The sequence below is a fragment of the Perna viridis genome, chromosome 11 (genome assembly GCF_037379345.1).
Source record: "Perna viridis isolate PV_CMFRI_1.1 ecotype Kerala chromosome 11, ASM3737934v1, whole genome shotgun sequence".
NCBI lineage: Eukaryota > Metazoa > Mollusca > Bivalvia > Mytilida > Mytilidae > Perna > Perna viridis.
In genome coordinates, this window is record NC_142455.1 from 4,550,472 (window position 1) to 4,567,319 (window position 16,848).

The window sequence follows — 16,848 nt, forward strand, 5'->3', positions numbered from 1 at the left end:
ACTTTTTAAAGTACTGCAAAGAAAAAATGCTATCACAGTGGCGGATCCAGAGAAAGGAGCAGGGTGTCATGTGTAAATTTGACAACAAATGACAAATAATGTCCTAGCGTCCCCTTTTTTAGAGGAACCCCGGATTGCACCCCTCCTTTTCATAGTGTCTGGATCTGCCCCTGAATCGTATAATGTTATAGCATTGTTAGGGCTCATCATCATTTTTGTCCGAACAGTAACTTAGTGCAAATGTACAGATTTCTGAAATTGTACAGTTAGAGCTGATTTTGGAGATTATGACTTGCACTATTTAAGAATCAAGGGACACAAAGCATTTTTCAAATTTTATTACACGACCTTTGGTAAATATGTATGGAACCTTTGAAATTGTAACACAAGATGACATACCACAAAAAGGCTTGAATTTATTTTCGATGCTTCGATTTGACCTATTTAGGAATAAAACCATAAACACGCATTTTCGTAACTTGAGGAATTAGGAGACCAAGGAGGGAAGTCATTTGCATCTGTTAATCTTACCGTTTCAAATATCTAATCGCAATCAAGTGTAACTAGAATCATGGCTCCCTTGACTGACAATTGCTTAATTATATACTACAATGATATAGGATCACTCAAAGATAATGTATCGTATGGGTTGTACGTAGTCCTATTAAAATAATATAAGCATTTGATGGGAATCCATTTTATCTTTAAGAACATCAACAATTACATGTAACGAAAGTTATCTTTCATGTACAATTCTAACAACATAATTATTTTACGTTAGCTCATCATAGGGTCAATTATATGCATAGAAAAATATGGACGCGTAAAATCTCCTTCAATGTGAGCATTTCTACAGAAAGTGTTTAATGGCAGCTATGGTACGGAGAAAGTTAACAAATAAATCTAAAACTGTGCCAAAAAATTGCAAAAAGTCTTTGGTTACGATGTTGTTGATGCCATAATGGCGTTATGACATCACAGAAGCTGACTACGTTGATTGGGAGAAGAAAACGGAACTTTGAACTTTTGAACTTGCAAGCACCATCAAATTTTTAAATGGTCGCTATAAGTTATCGACCAAATATAATCTGTTTATCGTTCACTTCTTTTATAAGCACAAAGTCTTTCAATGCACGTGGCATTGGTAGACTTTCCAAATTTTGAACTATTTTATAGCCCAAACTTTTACGAATACATTTACGACATAATTGTTGAAGTGAGGTAGCCGTCTGCATTTTTCTGCGCAACCATTGCACAACGTCTTCTTGTTCAGTTACCAATCGCGATGGAATATAGTTCGTGTATATATGCACTCGAGCTGTAAAGTCTACGTATCCAAATGTAGCTAGAAGCTTGCAGATTTCGAAATGCCCCTTTTCTGCTGCTATCTGAAACAAGGATTTGTAAACTCCGTTAGAATAATACTTCCCTGGTTGTTCAAGATCACAGTTATGTACAATCATTAATCGAACAACTTCGATTTTATTCGTTGCTACGGCGTCAAAAGCAGCCGTCTCTCCTTGGTGGTTATATATATCATGTCGACTTCCGGCGGCTAATAACAGATCCACAACCTCTGTATAGTTTCTTTTAATAGCAATATGCAGAGCGGTATCGCCTGTTTTAAATTCACGTCTGTTCAGATCACATTTAGCCTTGATCAGTCGGGCAACAACGTCTTTGTGGTTGTAACATACAGCTTCCATCAAAGGTGTCCGTCCCCAGTAGTTTTGAACATCTATCATACTACCAGCCGATATCAAAATGTCTATGATCTCCGCGCATCCATTCCTTGAGGCATAATGAAGCGCCATATCACTATTTCTGTCTGTAATGTTCAAGTTACAACATGCGCGAATCAATCGCAAAACGGCGTCAGTTTTATTATTCCTGACCGCTTTCATCAATGGCGTCTTTGAGGTGATATCCTGTGTGTTAACATTAACACCCCGGCGTATAAGCACATCGAGTATTTGACAGTACCCGTCGTCTGCCGCATAATGACATGGGGAGTTACTAAAAGTATCTTTGGCGTCGAGTTTCGCTCCTCCGGCGATGAGCAATAACATACATGCTATTTTATGGCGCAACACAGCAAAATGTAACGCTGTTCTACGCAGAGTACCTGTAGTTTGGTTTACATTGCATTTCGACTCTATAAGGTATTGAAGCATGTATGTATAACCCCGGTATGATGCTAGATGGATTGGATATAGGTCTGCATGGTTTTTCTTTCTTACCTCTATGAACTTAGCATTCAAGTCAATTTTATGTTGAGCCACTAATCTTTTCAGAACCTGCAAATCGTTGTTTAGAACGGCATCATAAAACTCTATGCCCGCCATCTGTACTCGTAGCAACATTGAAAAATCGTTTACAGTTTTCGTTATCTAAAGATGTCTATTACACTACTAAAAGTCATCCTTATCAACAATTAAAAATGTCTTGTTTCCCGTTTCACATTGAGATGTCAATTTCAAAATGGCGTCTAAAATCTAGTGTTTTCTTGATGACGTCGGCTGTATTCGCTAAGCAGTATTATAAATTATAATAAAGCCATCACGTTCCGTATAGTATTATTGATTTGAATAAAATCAATCTAAGAAAAGATAACTCCATTTCTCAACTTCAGCAGCAGAAATATTGATCCAAAGCTTGTCATGATAATGAACATAAGTTAATTGAAACTTCTACATGTATATAGAAAAAAATAACCACACATCGATATACAATTTCCCTTGCTGTATATATTTTATATCAAACGTGCTTTGTACACGTGTGATATGGACGATGCTGTTGTATTGTGAGTTGTATGGTGATACGAGCAATAAGTACCTTTTTTCACTGATGTACGTGCGGTGCAAGTACGGATCCAAAAATTTAAAAAGGGGACTCAAAGCTATTAATAGTCATAAGTGTCAACAGTGTAAGACATTAACCAAATTTTCAATCGATACGCTCCGTCGTACGCATTTTTTTGTATTGGCACAACCTAACGTGGACGTTTTTCTTCATCGACACAGCTTGTAATTAGCAGGCTAACAACCGAAATAAAGAAATTGAAATGTCTTTACAAATAACTTGCAAATTGGGATCTTCTCGACTTCTTATAAATTAAAGTACTTTTAAGTGTTATTCCGAGTAAGAATCAGTCTTTCCAGGAAATCTTTTTCATAATGTAATCTCAAATGCAGAAATGTCATTCACTTCTTTTTTTTTAAGTCTCAGGAATTCGAGGTACAAATTATATGAAAATGATCAAATGGAGATAACTCACTCCCCCGATCATTTTATTGTAACATTGAACGCGCTTTTTCTGCATCATCTGACACTTTTACGACGAACTAGCAACTAGGCCCTAAACTATGTTCCCACATGGTCAAATTGGTGTATTTTCTGAGCATGATTCATTATTTTCAATTTTGCCTGATTCATACAGAGTAGGTGTTTACCTATGAATCACACAGTGGGTGGTAAGTCAATAAAGTTTTTGTTGCAGTTTATTTTGCAAGTGCTTTAATATTTGTTTGTTGTTTTTTTTTTAGTATGTTATTGTATTTTATACTTTTGTCTACATTGTGTATGTCGGTAGCCTTTGTTCCCTGTTTTTGCTACTACGATTGCGAACGTGAAACAAATTGCATTCGAATTAATTCATCACACAAAACGCTTTGAAGCCAATACTGAAAGGAACGGTACTCAAGTCACGAAGATGCTACACGGACTAGCGCAAGTCTTGATGTTGTAAGTGAGACTACATGACTGTTTTAGAAGTTTATTTAAATAAATAAAACTCGTAATCATCAACAAAAAACAACTGAATATAAATACTGAACGTATAAAAAATATATGACAAAATGTATGTGTGGGGTATATTTTTAAAACAAATATTATAGAACACAACAACATATAAAACTCAGGGGCGTATACATTATGTTATCAGAGGGTGGGGTGGGTTCTGATTAATTTTCATGAAAAATGTGGATCTAGGCTAATCATATGTTCAAAATATTGCACATCATTCGTATGATAACAAAAGAGTCGAGAAAGGCTCGGGATGTCTAGGCAACCCTACAGTTACTTGGGCCATGAACTGTTTCCACCATCCGCTCTTATTAACGGTAGCCAAAACATAAACCGCAAAGGAGACTTTATATGGACACGACCGCAAATTGCAACTATTTGACACCAAATTAAAAAAAAAGTATGTAGTCCTTATCAATTGTTTTTACACCATCGGTACCAAGAATTACCGTATCTTTAAAGAAGACACTGAAATTCTCTGGGTTGAATTAAAACATTTGGTTTTATTGTAATAACATCACATCAAAATTCTCAGCTAACTTCACCTTGTTTCCTTTTTGTACTTAAATTTATCATTTAACAAGTGGTCTGTTTTTTTTCTCAATATAATTAGTGTTTCCCTATGTATCATATCATTTTACGTGCATCTGATAAAACTTGAAAAAAGATAAAACCTACTGATAAAATGCATATTAACCTTAGTCATTACACAACATATGCCGCATTACCTTCTCTTGTGGAAAAACCTGACATGGTAATAAAATTGATTGAAATATTTGTAAATTATACTAATATTATTTCTCTCAACAATACAGACAACTTTGTCCTATCGCTGAAATCTGGTATTGTCAATCACGAACGTTTATTTTAAGAAAACCCACAATTACACAGGATAATTTACAAAGTTTGAAAACATATATATATTTATATAAATTTTGAAACATATTTAGGACCAATATGGAAATATTCGTTTTTGTGCATTTTAAAACACAAAAACATAACTCCTTTTCTATAAAAGTCCTATATGAAAGACACATGGGATGATTATCATAACATGTATGATTTCAATTTACTCGTTTTCATGAATAGTAATTTGTTAGTCCTAAGCAAATATTTTTTCAAGTGTTTATTGGTTTTCCAAATAAAAAAATAGAAGAAACATAATTAGGTTTTTCTTGTGTTTTTCAAAACATACAAGTACGAAAAATGTGTGTTGCAAAATAGTTGATCTAGAGAATCCGGAAGGTGAATAGAACATCGCCGCATCTATGATTGTTTAAGGTTTCAGTTACTCCAGCAATGCTAGTGATTGTCCGGAAAGCTATTTTCTGACTTTCCTAGCTGGAGTATGGTGGACCAGAGTTCCAACCTCTTACGTTGTAGGAGCTAAGTTCGTGTAGAAAGCGATTGATTTCAACTATATCATGATCCAGCCTTTTCCGTCACACGTCATTGTTATGTCACCCTACAGAAGATCGATCCTTTCCCTTCCACTGTCTGATTCTCTACGTCTAAGGTTACAGCCTGAAATAAGATTTTTTTTAAAACGTTACACTTTAAAATTTATGAAGGAAAATGAAGAGCCGACCGGAATTCATGTTCCATTTTATAACCAGGCACGGTTGTTCCTAGTCTTATCCTCTAGATAGATATTTATCCACAGGATAGCTTGTTTGTATAGCTTGTTTAGATAGTAGTGGATAAAACTGTTAAACTGCAGTTGTTATGTAAAAACTTTCCAGCGTAGGTGCCAAAGTTTTAACATTACTTTAAATCACACAGTCTGACACATATCTGCATGGTTACATCCAAACAAACACCAAGGTTTCCAGATGTTTGTCATAACCAAAGATTTTAACCTTTATCACTTATTTTACATCATAAAACTGGACAAAATCAATGCAAAAGTCGCCAAGGTTATATATGTCAAAACCCGAGATTCGCCTGTATAGAGAAACTTGTGTATAAGTGAGATTGAATCTCAGTTTGAAATTGTACCATGAAGTGCTATACCACATATTGAAATTTTGAACCGGATTTTAGGTTTATTTTCGGGGTTGCGGTCCCAACTGTTTATTAATTATTGAACCAGATTTTAGGTTTATTTTCGGGGTCGCGGTCCCAACTGTTTATTAATTATTGAACCAGATTTTAGGTTTATTTTCGGGGTTGCGGTCCCAACTGTTTATTAATTAAAGATCAAATGAGGCCACAAGAAGCTTATTGTATCGGCTTCTGTTATAAAGTTTATTTCAAACCTAAAATTCTTCGATGTCTTCGATATGATGAATCTTTATGTGTATTTAGAATTCTAAATTTGGACGAATTTTCAAATTAGTCCATATAGGATAAACGCGAGGTAAAATGTCAAACTTTGATAGGCCATTTCTAGTTGATTATGCAGACTTTTCAATTTAGGTCCTGTTATGAGTTGGTCATCATCAAAGTTGGTCATTATCTGGATTCATACTTAAATTTTGTTTGATTTCAACAACTGAATTCTCGGAGGTGTTCGTTATCCTGAATCGAACTGCGTATTTAGATAATCGGTTTTAGACAAAAATAAGTTATTGTCTAATTTCAAATTTTTTAAAGTTAAATAACTACATTCACACTGTACCAAAAACCTTATCTGTGTCATATATTTAATTAAATACAACTCGAAGTCTCAGAGGTATAAAGCTAAAATATAGTATCAATACTGGTCCAAACTGTTTAAAGTTCGGCCTCTATGATCGTACCAAGCAACATACGTTAACATGGGGTGTATGTATGAAAAAAAAATGAATTTCGGATTTTCTACCCCACAAACCCAACTTTTTAGACAAACAACGCTCGTAAACTATCCCTTGCATCTCCTGTTGAAGTTTCAGCCTCATATACATGTACTCACCTATGCACACACCTCCAATTGATAAAAGTCCGAGTTGCTCATTTATTTTTGTTGCTTTGTACCTATTACTTTTGTTATTTAATGTTCTTTCTTGCGGTGTGTTTTCTATGTCTGGCCTTTGTTCCTGAATTACATTCTTTCGATTTCTGCTAGAACCTTGGTTCCCTTGATTACTCTTTTACGTAAATTAATAGCTACCGGATTGTATGTAAATATCACTATTAAGCGAACTAGCGAGTTAAATGGAAAAGCACAGTCATAAACAATATTCTTTTTTCAAACCAAATAGTAATAAGATTAAATTAAGGACGACCAAATGATTTAGTTTGACAAATGCTATTTTTGTTTTTTGTTTTTTGTTTTGCTTTCTTTTTCTTTTCTACCTTCTCCCGTTCTGTAAATAGTACACCCGTATAAGTTACATAACGGAAGTTACGACAAGACTAAAACATCTCTAACATTATACTCACTGTTTGCACGGCAACAGGAAAACTTTGAAAGTATTTGACAGTATCCTTTCTTGAAGTCTGGAAACCTTAATGCATAAATGATGGGATTACAAATGCTGTTTGTATATCCAAAACAATAGGCCTGAAAAATAAACAGTATAATTAATTTAACTTAAGCTTAACAATTGCATGGAAATGTCATTGTAATTACTATTAGACCAAAGACCGACTGAGTTTTGTATCTAATGCTTGAAAATACATTGTAAAGAAATCAAGAGATTCTGTTTCAGTTGAAATGTGTATTCGATAAAGCTCTGAAAATGTTTGTGTGCGTGTATGTGTGTGTGTGTGATTATACTTTAAGTTTTCATTATTATGGTCCTACGGTATTAATTTCTCCATCTTTGGTACAACTCACCAAACGAAAAGTATGTTTGTCCCTTTTTTTTATGAATATTTAGATATTTGTTTTTGTTTTTGTTTTTATTAGTTTGTTTTTATTGCTTTTTTTTGTTTTTTTTTTGTTTTTTTTTGTTTTTTGTTTTGGCTTTTCACGAAGAGAATGAAAATCGCTTTTTAGAAATAATTGCGATTTATAGACAAGAATTTTTTATTACTTCGGTTACCGCGGAATACATGACAATAACTGAAAACTGTATCTACAACACATACCAGTGGGTTAAGAAATGCTGGAATCGAGTTGCGATCCTTAATAAAAAATACATAGTTTGTATAAAATAAGTATGGCAACCAACAAAAGAAAAAACAACACAAAACAATTTTCATCGTATTTACGGCAGCAGCCTGGGCTGATTGTCTTGTAACCTCTGAGTTCCTTCTAGGACGGGTTGACTTCCGTCGAAATTCTGTCGTCTGCTTCATAATCAGATAGATTTTAGTGTACATCATTATCATTATCACAAACGGTATCAGAAAGTTAAGGACAAAATTAGTCAACGACAACGCCACCGACTGGACTGTAAATACTGGGTACGTTGGACCACACTGTGTTGTTTTCATCTTGTACTCGGCTTTGCCCAACCAAACACTGGCAATTAAGGCAAAGATTATGCCCCACGACCATGACGCGATTATCATTGCCTTGCAGATCAAACGTTTGACTGGTTTAGTATCACACTCGGCCAAGCGTTTAGCAGTCAAGTATTTATGGATGCTGATGTACATGAGAGTATGAACGGAAGTGAACAAGAATGTCGTGTTCAGAATGAGGTTCAATGTGCACAACGTGTCGCCCAAATCCCATTCTTCCTTCACTAAAGTATACAGTGAAACTGGTGCCATGGAAATGCCAACCATAATGTCCGATAGGGCCAAATTAAACAGAAATAAATTCGATTCCATTCTTCTCAACTCTTTTACAAATAATATTGCCGTCAAAACAAGTAAATTTCCTAGTATAGAACCAACAATGATGACGAAGAGCCATGTTCCAAAAACGACTGTCGGTACCGCGCCGTAATAATCATAATGTAAATGTTGTGTTATATTGAGGGTCGAGTCATTCAATATCAAATTGGTAGAGCTGTTGGTAATCATTCTGTTTTTTTAATCTGTAAAGGAAACAAACTACATCAGCACATAATTTAAAGTGCAATTTGAATTAGATTAAAATATCTATGAATTAATACACAATTCAAATCTTCTTGTTCGTTGTCTATTCTATATTAATCGCTGTAACCTCAGCGTCGTACAGTGCATTCTCCATACACAATCCAAAATCAAAACATGATAATTATAATACTGAAACTGCAAGTGAACTTACGAAACTGTCCCCTTTATCTAGAAGGAGTTGCACTATACAGTTATGGTAAAAATGGTAAAATGAACCAACACACTTATGGTCCGACGATAGGGTATGCAAGTCTCGTCACATGACTCCGTGATTTTATGAGAATGGGTCCTCGTCTACCATTCAAATGCATGGAGATTCGTCATTAACACATCAATAGGTTCAATACTAAAAGCAATTTTTTTTTGTGTGTGTAAAAATACTGATAAAAAATGACAAATATCTAGTTCTGCATAATAAAAATATTAAGAAAAGCATAAAATAGAAGATTTTGCATTGTGATTGCAGCATTTCGATTTCCCGAAGTAAACGATAAAATGCAGATCGGTCTTCGCATTTCAATACGTTCTACATCAGAAATTCCGGAAGGAAAACTAAAACCAGAACGAGACTTACAAACTCTATTAAGGTTATTCTCCTTATATATCCTCAAATTTTATTCGCGGGGGTATACATGTATGCAGTAGAACATGTCTATCAACATGGTATTGGCAGATATAAGGTATGCAAACGTTTTCGATTCTGACAAAAGATTAACACCCACTCGAATTTCCATTTCCGCCGAAGTTACTTTAATTTTTTCAGTTAACTTGGTCATACTCAACGTATCTTATTCTTTAGATATGATCAAACAGTACTATTAGGACATGGCATTATGACAACATTTTTCTTTCAAAATCTAACTAAGTTGGCCATCTCTCAACAGTGTTTGAATATTACGAAGATACCACTCATATTTAATATTGCTAATTTCTGTATGCGTATTTCAAGGAGTAACCTAGCTCTCATCAGCGACGATACAATTAAATCACCGGAAGATCAAATCCAACAATTAATTGTAAGCAAGATCACTCAAAACCCAAAATTTCGAAATTGGAAGCCATATCCAGCACCAAAAAGTTCTACTACTAAGTGCAATACAAAAAAATGAATCCTCATTGTTTAAGGATATTTGAATTTTATGCAAATTTCAGTAAATAATTATTTTACGCTCAAAACAAACTAACTGTGTTTGCGGTCGAATAAAACTTATAAAATTCAATAAATTAAAAAATAAAAAAAAAAACAGCAATAACGTAAAACATGACTTTATGAAAAATGGACGAAATCAATTAAAATTGTCCGTACCTAGGAATACGATATTTTCTATTTGTCACGATAGGACAGAACGTGATATAATAATTTCAAATTCATATCTGATAACTGACTTCATTACATCAGCTTCAATTTTCCAGTTTTTTCCTAGGACAAGATGTGAAGTTCCAGGCAATCTTTTTTTGACAAACTTTTGCACTAAATTAACATGTTTAAGAACACTTCATAGATTCACCAATGATGTCGTAAACCTAAGAAAATACATACGAAACTAAAACTATAAGAGGACCCCCCCCCCCAAACACACTTTCAAAACAATTATGATTTTTTTCTTTGACTTTGAAGACATTTAATATAAATTATTTTGCCTCTTATACAACCTGGAGATTAAGGAGGTAGACCTAGGGTAAGGGGCACAACTCTTAAAAATCATTGGAACGTTTGTATTCCGCAATTTACATCAATCTCATGTAAGCATCAAAGACACATGGATTGATTTCATTCTGATTCAAATGAAAGCTTGATAGGCTTTGGTGAATTGAATATGATTCAAACATATCATTGAATTCAATAGTTACGTCCCCTACCCTAGGTCTACCTCCTTAAACACGCTTCCTTTTTCAAAAAAGCTTTAGTACATGAAACTTCTACCTAAAACTCCTAAGTTGGATTATTTCCCTTTACAGCCATCTAGCAATGCTTATCTTTCCTTTATTCCATCAACCTTCATAAACAGTTTCATCAAAATGTATTGAACGGTATAGAAGGCATTGTCGCTTACAAGGTATATGTACAGGACGGACATGGCGATTCCTTTGTACTCCAAAAAAAAAGGTCCTAAACTACTATAAATAACTCTAAGTTATATTTTATTACCAAATTTGGAGGCTACATAAGTATGATAAGTATGGAGTTATAAATTACCCTCTACTATACTGCCTACTAAAAATAACGGCACATCATAATATTTTAAAAAGCATGAATAAGTGCCATACATGGTACCACCCACTAACTCCATACCATGTTTTTGAATGAGTCTTTTAACATGCAGAAGATTGTAAATGAGAACAAATAATATGCTCATCAAGTGCTACGTATATATGTAAAGGATGGCCAGGCGATATGTAGTTTCCGTAACATGTTAAAAAATAATTATGCACCTCAGACTATATCTCATCTTATAACATACTAAAATAAAAATGCAAGTCACATATTACTTAACCTAAATACTGGGAACACATATTACTTAACCTAAATACTGGGAACACATATTACACTTAACTAAATACTGGGAGCACATATTAGTTAACATAAATACTGGGAACACTTATTACACTTAACTAAATACTGGGAACACTTATTACACTTAACTAAATACTGGGAACACATATTACTTATCCTAAATACTGGAAACACATATTACTTAACCTAAATACTGGGAACACATATTACACTTAACCTAAATACTGGGAATACATATTACTTAACCTAAATACTGGGAACACATATTACTTAACCTAAATACTGGGAACACATATTACTTCACCCAAATACTGGGAACACATATTACTTCACCCAAATACTGGGAACACATATTTACTTAACCTAAATACAGGGAACACATATTACTTAACCAAAATACTGGGAACACATATTTACTTAACCTAAATACTGGGAACACATATTGCTTATCCTAAATACTGGGAACACATATTACTTAACCCAAATACTGGGAACACATATTTACTTAACTCAAATACTGGGAACTCATATTACTTAACCTAAATACTGGGAACTCATATTACTTAACCTAAATACTGGGAACACATTACTTATCCTAAATACTGGGAACATATATTTACTTAACCTAAATACTGGGAACACATATTACTTAACCTAAATACCGGGAACACATATTACTTATCGTAAATACTGGGAACACATATTACTTAACCTAAATACTGGGAAATTGTAAGGTACCTTGGAATGTCATGTCACAGAGCTGGTTTTATAATTTTGCTATTATTCATTATAGACACAAAACAATTCATATTACTTGTAATATATTTTACAAACACGACTACTTCCATACTTTGCACTTCTTAAAATGGGACAATATGACTTATATCTGAATTTAGTGACTTAGTGTGTCTAATTTCACGTTTAAACATGAGGGAGGGAGGCTCGTCGAGCGTTTTATAATTGTAAATTTAACCATCAAGAGTGCATATGAATCTTGATGCAAACAGCTGTGCTGGTGTTTGTTTCTCAAATGTCTTTTTACTCACTTAAATCAACAGATGGCTTAATTTCTGTGCTTTTAGTGAAATTTGTCGGGTATCTGAATCATCCGCTTATACTATAATTATATCAGCAAACCAGACAAAATTTTCTAACAAAAGGGGGTTTTAACAACAGGACACCTCCCCTTAGAGCCGTCATTACAAACAAGTTTACACATACAATGTAGTTCAATTCAACGTTCGAAAACCGCTTTATACCGGACGACGAAAAAGGACTTTGGAATGACTGCCATCAATAGTGTCATGGGTGGATCCAGAAATTTTGAAAAGGGGTTCAGGCTATTATATATTTGCCTGTTTTGCCGACATTTTGCAAGAAATTCAAAACCTGCAGAACCCTTTCCTCCCTAAACCCGTCACTACTTGTACATTGCACCTTGTTTTACGTGTAGGATGTGCCGTCAAGAACTAAGAAAACAGCAGGTGACTCGATTATCATACTGTTACATATCGTCAAATATTTGAAACATTCCGAAGGAGTCTAACACTAAAACATTATATAATTGATATAACACTTTGTTTTCATAGAGTTATAAATCTGCTACAACAAATTTCATCATATCTAGGTGTGTGAGCTATTATTGTCTTCTTTTTTCATGAAATTGATGTTTACACAATGTGCATACTTCAAAAGCCAAATATTGCATAAGAAGCAAAATTAATTGACAATCCCTTTAAAAAAGGAAATTTCACTTGAAACACTTTACAAACTTCAAGAAGATTATATACTTATTGGTACTAATGATTAATCATTTCATAAAAAATCAAATTAACGTGTACACAACAAATATTAAACATTTACAGCGAGTTTTATAGTTAACTTCAGGAAATACAGTTGTTTGTCCCTTGATTGGAGGACCATTATCTGATGAGCTTCTTTCTTTCTTTATATAGACAATTTACAAGAAGACGTATTATTCCATAGGTTTAATTCTCTTTGTCAATTGCCCAGTTTCAGATTTAAGTACATTTATGACATTTCATCTGGTAATATGGTCACTCGTGTAAACATGGGAAGACCATCTGTATTCCGTGAAATTGACAATGTTACTTCCCGAAATTTTATGGATTTTTCTTTGATTTGAAACGATGATCAGTCCGAATGTAGTCTTGTGACCCTCGATCGACCTCAAATTCCTGAGGGGGTCCAAAAGAAAAAAAAAGAAACATAATAAAATATGTTAGCTCTGGAAATGTATAAAAAGTTACAAAACTTTGATCCCCACATATTTACCCTAAATAATTAACTACACCAAATGCACATGAAGTAAATAACCTGTGTTGATATATTGCAAAATAAAAAAAAATTAAATTCTAGTATTATTGTCACATTATTATGTTAGCAAGAGTTTTCTATGGCTTCACATACTGCATAGTACGCGCGCGCGCGCGCGCGCGTGTGTGTGTGTGTGTGTGTGTGTAGTAAGTTGTTTTTTTTTATCTAAAAAGGATTAGAACTCAGTAAGTGAACGTCTAGATTTCAGAGGACGCTTACCCTACCGGTGTACCTGGTACATGCTCCCAGTTTTTAGTGGAGTCCGAGTTGCTCATTTACTTTTGTTTCTTTGTATATATTATTTTAGTTACTTTATGATCTTTGTTGTGTTTTCTGTGTCTGGTCTTTGTCCCTGGACTACATTCTTTTGATTTCCGCTAGAATCTTGGTTCCCTTGATTACTCTTTCATTCAGACATAAAACAACAAAAACTATATTAACATATGAATAATTGAATAACTAAAAAAATATATTACAATATTATAGTAATATAAATTTAAATGATGCTTTATTGTAAACAAACTCATGATTTTGATTTGTGAACATTTTAATATTACGGGGTAAATCATTTCATATTTTAATAGTAGAAAAAAAACCAAAAATTATCTTTGAACATTATATAGTTCCTGTGTGGTACGAAAGTGGTGTTTCCCATGTGGTGTTTCCCAAGTGGTGTTTCCACGAGCACATCAACCACAATTTATTTTCATGATTGGCAATGAAATAGGACACACAACAAACAATTAAAACATCTGTTGTCGTCAGTGTTGGTGGGTCCAGACGGGATGCGTTAAGCACTGATCTGATAATGGGCAGATCCATGATTTTAGGTTAGGCCAGGGTGTATTCAGAATTAAATTTTGTGGAAGGATTCATACAAAAATCCACTTTAGTGGGGGGTGCCATGGGGGGGGGGGGGTACGCTCGGCACGTATCCCCTCCTGCTGGTATGCAACGAAGATTCCAAACTCCTAGGGGCCTGGTTTTACCTTTTTAATGTCATCTTTCTTTTGTATTGACTTATTGCATGCTGTACGCGTTTGATTTTAAACATACTTTGTATGAACTCTCAGTGTCATGTTTTTAACTATCTTATCATTTATGTTCGTAACTTACCGGAAATCAAGTCTTCATCAGTACAAAACACTTGAATATATGAGTTTACCTATTATAATAATACACATACAGTAGCGCATAATTCGTGCAAATATCCCTTTCACTGAAAATTATTAATGTTGGAGAATTTGTCTTGGGAAATCCACTCTTAAAAATAACTCCATTATAATTAACACACCTAAAAATAACTTCATATAATTTACACGGATCAGTTACACGTTGTACCCTGTACTGTGATCTTGTTGATTAAAAAATCCAGATCGGTATATCAATCAAAAAGGTAAACCATTTAGGACACTATATATCTACATAATCATTGTTGGTGGGAATCAATTCTGTCGCCCGATGTAAACTTCTCAACAAGAATCGATAACTAAATACGAAACACACAGAATTAGAACGGTTAAATCAACTGATATATGTCATCGGAACGCTTCACATGTTAGGCCATTAACTCTAAACGTGTTTTATAATTTAACAAGACGTAGTCACCTTATAACTTTTGACAGATGCTTGACATTTTATGAATTAATTAAATGTAAGGTTCAATTATAGGGACTTGCTCCCACAATCAAATATGCTGCCCGACTAGTATATAAAGACCGCCGTTTTCAGTTGGGGCAGTTCAGTTTCAGGCAGGTGCGCACTCGGTGCCCTCTACCTAAATTTAGCCTTGCTCCGCTATGTATTTAATCCTATTAAAGGCCCCGCCCCAACCTGCACTCCTTGACCCGCCCCAACCTGCACTCCTTGACCCGCCCCTGGTATATATACTACAACTAGTTACGAAAAGAAGATGTTCATTTAGTGGTAAAAGAGGGACAATCGTAGTGTACTTCGTTGAACAAGGAGATAAAAATGGTCTAAACGCAAACTGCTTATATTTACTATAAGTTTTAATTTTTCAAGCGTCACGGTGTCGACTTTTTATTTGACTTTTTAACTGAGTATGTTTTGATTTGCAATAAAGTAATTAAGCTTTTAGGTAATAATTGGAATCCTTCTGTATTTATCATGCGTTCTCAAAGGCTTGGAATTTAACTCTTAGAAATGACAACTCAACGATTTTGTTAGTGTCTGGCCATGGATATTATAAATAAATAAAACCTTTTACAGGTTAGGCAAATAAACAGAACAAGTTACAACGCAATGGTGGCATATAAAGGAGATTACAAACATGTCAGCCTTTGACCAATATGGACCTTATTTCAGCAACTCCAAAGATTGTTTATAAAGATCAACAATAATGGGCAATACATCCATATCTGAATTTCAAATATGAATAAATTTATTGAAGAGTCAAGTTTATGTAGTTAAAATCTGAGCATTTATCAGACATTCGATTTGAAAAAGTCAGCTCTTTTAAAAACCATAATTAGTTTGGCAGTTGAAAATACTCGTCGTCTAAGACTTTGCATATTATGCAAATTCTCTGCTCAGGTGGTATATTTTTATATTTGCCAAGTTCCACTTTCATATAATGATCGCTAATACGAAAATTTGTATTTTTTTCTGCAATTAAAATTCTGAATTTTTAAGTATTCTGATGGTTGAATATCTGTTTTTAGTTTGCTTCCCTCTGAGTCTTTTGTTAAGAATAAATGCTTTCTTGACTAAAAGATTAATGTTATTAGAGTTTTATAGTACGATAATTATCAACTTGTATTTTTATGAATGAAGTTCAGATTCTGAACCAGTATTGCTTGCACTTTTTCGAAGGTGAAGATGTCAGCTCGAGGCAATTAAGCTTATCTAAAGTTCTTGGACTGTAAAATATTCATCCATTAAACAAACTTCACTTTTATAAGAAATTACTGGTGTAACTGAAGTATCAAATAATTTACAAGATAAATTCACTGTTAAAATAAGAAAAATTGAAGACAACCCCCGGAAGGGTCAGTTCTATTGCAAACATAATCTTGAACTGTGCTGACCACGGTAATAAAATAGGGGGTGCCAACCCCCTGCATCTCCCCTGCACCTCCCCTGTGATCCGCCACTGTTCAGACATATGTATACATAAATGTGTAACAGGGGGGTCAATCAGTATTACATAGAGAAAACGACACAGAAATGAGTAATAATACATACAGATACATATG

At 34.1% G+C, this 16,848-nt stretch overlaps 2 protein-coding genes across 3 annotated transcripts; both read right to left on the reverse strand.

Annotated features, from left to right (window-relative positions):
• Positions 1–681: 681 nt before the first annotated feature.
• Positions 682–2,765, reverse strand: LOC148602408 (uncharacterized). The gene has a single exon (XM_088553680.1). It carries the CDS (start codon positions 2,361–2,363, stop codon positions 1,071–1,073), a length of 1,293 nt encoding a protein of 430 aa, XP_088409806.1. The 5' UTR covers positions 2,364–2,765; the 3' UTR covers positions 682–1,070.
• Positions 2,766–3,762: 997 nt separating this feature from the next.
• On the reverse strand, positions 3,763–15,330 carry LOC148602409 (5-hydroxytryptamine receptor 4-like). Of its 2 annotated transcripts, none has more exons than XM_088552547.1 (4): positions 14,925–15,330; positions 7,819–8,717; positions 7,168–7,288; positions 3,763–5,328 (listed from the first exon to the last, which is right to left on the reverse strand). In XM_088552547.1, the coding sequence occupies exons 2-4, from the start codon at positions 8,701–8,703 to the stop codon at positions 5,270–5,272; spliced, it is 1,065 nt and encodes a 354-aa protein (XP_088408673.1). In that variant the 5' UTR covers positions 8,704–8,717; positions 14,925–15,330; the 3' UTR covers positions 3,763–5,269. The 2 variants fall into 2 exon arrangements, with proteins under 2 accessions (XP_088408673.1, XP_088408674.1); XM_088552548.1 differs by having other exon boundaries at positions 14,747–15,329.
• Between the last annotated feature and the right edge of the window lie 1,518 nt (positions 15,331–16,848).

Bases quoted from the DNA above. Each gene is read 5' to 3' on its own strand.
- LOC148602408 (XM_088553680.1), bottom strand. From the start codon at position 2,363: ATGTTGCTACGAGTACAGATGGCGGGCATAGAGTTTTATGATGCCGTT.
- LOC148602409 (XM_088552547.1), bottom strand. From the start codon at position 8,703: ATGATTACCAACAGCTCTACCAATTTGATATTGAATGACTCGACCCTC. The intron at 7,289-7,818 runs GTATGTGTTGTA...TTTATTTTTCAG, and splicing joins CAGCATTTCTTAACCCACTG to GCCTATTGTTTTGGATATAC. The intron at 5,329-7,167 runs GTGAGTATAATG...ATCTTATTTCAG, and splicing joins TTCCTGTTGCCGTGCAAACA to GCTGTAACCTTAGACGTAGA.